Source organism: Acyrthosiphon pisum, chromosome A1 (genome assembly GCF_005508785.2).
Source record: "Acyrthosiphon pisum isolate AL4f chromosome A1, pea_aphid_22Mar2018_4r6ur, whole genome shotgun sequence".
Classification (NCBI taxonomy): Eukaryota; Metazoa; Arthropoda; class Insecta; order Hemiptera; family Aphididae; genus Acyrthosiphon; species Acyrthosiphon pisum.
The window spans coordinates 41,910,532-41,915,698 of NC_042494.1; the positions used below are offsets into that span (position 1 = coordinate 41,910,532).

Genomic DNA, 5,167 nt, shown 5'->3' on the forward strand with positions numbered 1-5,167 from the left:
ATACAATGATATAATATCATTGGATTCAAATTTAATTCCATCCATTACAGTAACCCACTTGTAACCTACTGTACAGCAGAGCGACATCCACGACTTACCCGCCTTTTTTATATTTTTTACACTTGTATATACCATTTATTGTAGGGGGCGTATGACAAGAATTTTAGCTCACAGATTACGATTATTACTATTATTATTATAACAATAGACATGTATTTAAAGAGCCATGGGGGCGGATTTGTACCCATATCCGCCCCCGTAAATACGCCCCTGATAGGTATTAGCATTGATTATACATAGTATAGATTGCTCACTGGCGGCATTTCACGCTACTATGTATAATCAATGGTACTAGGTTAATAAATAAGTAATAACGAATAACGTGATATGCGAACACCGTGATAAACGAACACGTACTGATGTTCATTTATTCGTACAATCTACAATCTATATGACTATATAGATGTTAATTATAGTTTAAACACAGTTTTGTCACAAAGAGACTTATGAAATCTTACATATGCGAACATAGGGCCAATTGTAGCCAAGCTCCACCCCTCCCAAACATTTATTTAATTTTTTTAAGCTTATTCAATTTTATAATAGTATGGTATTAGGCTTCGGCCTCCTCAAATCTCAAAATTATCGCCTAATGTACCTAACCAAACATAATATTTTTAAGATATTTTTCAATGTTATCCAAATATAATTTTTCCCGACAATTGTATGCACATTTAAGTTAAAAAGTACACAAATATGCAAATTCAAACTTTGTATTTAATTTCGCCATTTCATAAGACAAATTTATAACTTGCAAGCAGTCTCAAACCCTATAAACAATATATTTATTAGGAGGGAAAATGTCAATGGGAGAGGGGGGGGGGATTAAACACCCAGGTACGCCACTGTGTGGATTTTCGCGTTTATTGGTAATTAATTGTGCCTATATCCACTAATCGGTAATCGGGTGATCACTAGTTATTACTCAGTACTCAATACCATTATATTTCTAACAAATCGAACAAACTATTGCAGTATGATATGAGATGACAGATTAGATAATATTATCTATATCCATAAAATAATATTTTCTATGTAGATAACGACGCATACAGCTATACAAATTAAAAACCTTAGATCATTAGTATATGATTCGAGTTAAAAACCCACCGTATAAGATATTGCATACCATAATATAGACTATTATTATATCTCAAAATAAACCATAGGTTTATCGTAATAAGTGTTATATATGATAAAATTATATTTTTTGACTTATTTTGTCGGTATATTAATATCACAGAATAGATTAAATCTATAAAAAAAAAAGGTTAGGTTTTTTTTTATTTAATCTATTCTGTGCTAATATTTGTTGGGTAAAAAAAATTGAAAATGTAATACAAGGCTCCTACTACCTATATTGTTACAATGACGTTTAAAAAATATTAAAAATCCAGTCACAAATGTTTTTTAAGCTATAACTAATATAATATAATATCTGTATTAATTTTGGTTCTGATGGTTTATAAATTAGATAATATGTTTTTTACCTTACAAGTTACAATAAAATCTTTATACTATGTTGTTTTTAAAATTATAACATTTGAATTTTAAATCCATATTTCACAAATAATAGTAAGTAGGTAAACTATATAAGGAGAAGGACGGACAAAGACGTCACGACCACCGGTTCCAGCTTTGCCGAAAGTGTGGGATCACATGGAACCGGGACGTCAACGCCGCTTGAAATATGATTTGTGTTTATAAGTTTATCGATTATCGTCAAAAATATAATTGTAACAATGTACCTTTGTAACAACCGCCGGACGAGGTAACGTCGTTTGTCCGGCGGATTCGCGTTTATGAAAATAAATGCGTTGTCGTATCTCTGAGTGGCACGGTGGGACATGTTGTGACTCACCGTGCAGCAAAGACTAAAGAGTTATGAATTATAACGGTACAGAATATATTGGCAATATTAGTTATAAATTGTTATCATTGTTATCATAATACGTTCTGATACTGCACACATCTCTCTTCCGCCACCAACCCTGTGGTCAAATTGTTATCAGTTACTGGCAACTGGCGTATGTTTGTCTTTCTTTTATTTTCCGTTCGTCCAATGCCTGCTCTATTATTTGCAAAAATGTACCGTGTGTTTGGTGGCTAAACATTTTTACGATGAAACAAATTCGCACGTCGATCGTTGATGTGATGTTCTACGCATGACTTATTCGTTTGTTGTGTTCGATGTCGATCCTATGCCATTACCATTTTCAGTTTAAGAATTTCGATTAGTGGTTTTGATCTACACTACACAACAATGGATTATCCGGTTCATAAAGGTAAACAATTTTACAAACTAGTTTATTTCTTAAACATTCATGTTGTGACTATTTGTTGGTATTTCAACTATGAGAATAATTCTTTCTCTAAAATAGTGATCAAAAGATTAATTAAGGTCATTAACTAGATACAATTTAGGTTAACCAAATTCCAATTATTGCAGAAGTTATAAGACGCACTATTTACGTTCTATTAATTTTAAATATATATCCAAATAATAATAAAAATATTATGTCAAACTTTATACCTACTTATACTGTATTTTATATAAATATTATTTTGAAGTTATTAATTATTTATTAAATTTAGTTACTGGTTGATTTCTATGGTTTTGTATCCATCTATAATAATATGGGTTTAATTGATCACCTTGAATGGTTTTTATAAAAAGCATTAACATATGAATATTTAAAGTTAAATCCTAAAATAATATCTATATAGGTAGATAATATATAATATATATTTATGTATACCTACATAATTCATCTACCTCCTAATTAATTATTTTTAAAAATAATAAGTTGTTCTTAATTGTATCAATTATTATAATTTGTATTTAAAATAAGTACCTCATAATATAGAATTTTAATTATATTTAAAAATCAGAATATCAATATTAATTTCAAACTATTCAATATTTGATCTTAGATCACATGAATTTTGTATGGATGAATGGAGACAATAATATGTTTATTCCCCACTCTGAAAATGAACATACTGCAGCTATAGATCCGGCGTTTTTTGATAACTCTATGCCACAGACGGAAACTATTCAACCTAGCATGGTTAGTATACATATTTATAACTATTCAATTTACTGCAGCTACATATTTTTTAAATATATAAATGCTTGACACAATTTTAGTATTGAGTTATGTATTTGATTATAATTTATACATGCTTAAAAATTTAAGTAATAATACAATAACCCATACTTAGTAAAAACTTGTAACGTGTTAGGTAGTAAGAATCTGATTGTAATAAATTATCATACATACTTTCTACTTATGTCAAATAGCTGAAATATATACACCAAAATTATTTTATTTTATTTTAGTTTTTACTAAAAATGAATTACAGATGGAGTTGAAACTAAATTTAACTTTATTGTTTGTTATAAATATTTCTAATTTAGTTAATTGATTTAAAAGTATTTCGGTATAATATATTTTATACTTACCTAAATAATATTTTATTAAATAGTTTAAAATTACTTCAAATACAATTTACCCAAATACAATACAGTTCAATTTAAAAGCGCTCAATGATTGTCCAAGTTAGTACTCATTACTACTATGGATGATATATTGTACAATAGTTAGGAAGAAGATTCACATTTTTTTATTAAATAATTAAAAATATCTATTAAATTTGAATATACATTATATTGCAGTTGTATACAATATACATGTACATGCATTATGCAAGGGAACAAATATTTTAACTTAATATACTTTGTATTTGACATTAAGAATGTACTGTATATAGTATTAGTTATTAGTTTTAACAGAACTAAATCCAATTATATGTTTAGGAATTGAACAATTACATGTTATACAATCATCCAAAGGATATGGATAACTCAAATGGAATATGGAAATTCCAAGCTGCACGTAGTATTCAGAACATTGGGATTTGTGAACAAGGAAGAAAAATAAATGCACCTACCTCTCGCAAAATTAAACCTATTCAAAATCCTGCATTAAAATTGAAAACTCCTATTGCATATCAAAGAGATTCAGATCCTAACATGTTACCTATTGAAAAAGAAGGAAGAGGTAATATTATTCTTTGAGTTTATACATTGTTCTATCAATTTATTTACAAACAGTAATATTTCAAATAGTATCCACTAGAATTAGTAATTATCATAATAGTTTGATAACAACTGATTTAGATTTATAAATTGTATTAATCAGATGAAAAAAAAAGAATCATAAATAACTAATGTACCAGTAATAGATATTATTTTGTATCGTCAATAATTTTTAGAATTTTTTCTTAGAATATAATTTTTGTTTTTATTATTATATTGCATATTTTAAAAATCAACTAATTAAATATACATATATATATAATAGTTATTAATTATATATATATTAATATCAAAATAAAAATCAAATGTCACCTTTCACATACTTTTAAAATAAATTGTTTTATTTTTGCTAAATAAAAAAAATTTAAATAGTAAATGTACATAACTATTATATTTTTACAGCTGTTTGTATAAATTGCGGTGCCATTGGTGTTAAACATTCATTTTACACAAAACTAAGAAATTTCTGCAGTCAAGCTTGTGTTAAAGCAACAATGGAAAAGTCTGCAATCTATTGGTCCGGGGAATCTCAAAATAAAGATATTTCTGAAGAACTAGAATCATCTTCTACTTCTGTAAAAGATGAACATGTATTTACTGAAATGGTATGTTTTTGAATTTAAAAATGTTTGCATTAGGAACTAAAGAATTTACATTGAATATTAGTTAGAAATAAATGTATTTATGTCCTTTAATATTTACAAGTACATGAAACATAATATTTATATAACGTTTTTATTTATTACGCTTTATTACTATGTTAAAATAAATATTGTTGGGCAGTTTGTTCTATGAACTATTGTCTATAACAACTTAAACAATTTCTTAACACATATTATGCAAAACTAAATTTATTGCTTTCTTATTTTTTTTTAGCCCAAAATTGATGTCAGTAATTACCTTATTTCCTGCTGAAAAAAGCGAGGTTAAAGCTCACCAAAATTATGGAAGATGAATCTGAATCTGATGATTCACTTTCTTTACTACATATCCCATTGAAGAAGA

The 5,167-nt window shown here is 27.2% G+C and overlaps 1 protein-coding gene across 1 annotated transcript; it reads left to right on the forward strand.

Moving 5' to 3' along the window:
- Nucleotides 1-2,070: 2,070 nt before the first annotated feature.
- On the forward strand, nucleotides 2,071-5,113 carry LOC100166354. Its single transcript, XM_001951667.5, has 5 exons — nucleotides 2,071-2,345; nucleotides 2,995-3,131; nucleotides 3,881-4,124; nucleotides 4,565-4,767; nucleotides 5,039-5,113. Exons 1-5 carry the CDS (start codon nucleotides 2,324-2,326, stop codon nucleotides 5,075-5,077), a joined length of 645 nt encoding a protein of 214 aa, XP_001951702.2. The 5' UTR covers nucleotides 2,071-2,323; the 3' UTR covers nucleotides 5,078-5,113.
- The last annotated feature ends 54 nt before the right edge of the window (nucleotides 5,114-5,167 follow it).

What these genes read in the sequence shown, in the direction of transcription:
- LOC100166354 (XM_001951667.5), top strand. Translation starts at nt 2,324, where the DNA reads ATGGATTATCCGGTTCATAAAG. An exon ending in GGATTATCCGGTTCATAAAG is followed by an intron (nt 2,346 to 2,994) that starts GTAAACAATTTT and finishes ATTTGATCTTAG; the next exon opens with ATCACATGAATTTTGTATGG. An exon ending in AACATGTATTTACTGAAATG is followed by an intron (nt 4,768 to 5,038) that starts GTATGTTTTTGA and finishes ATTTTTTTTTAG; the next exon opens with CCCAAAATTGATGTCAGTAA.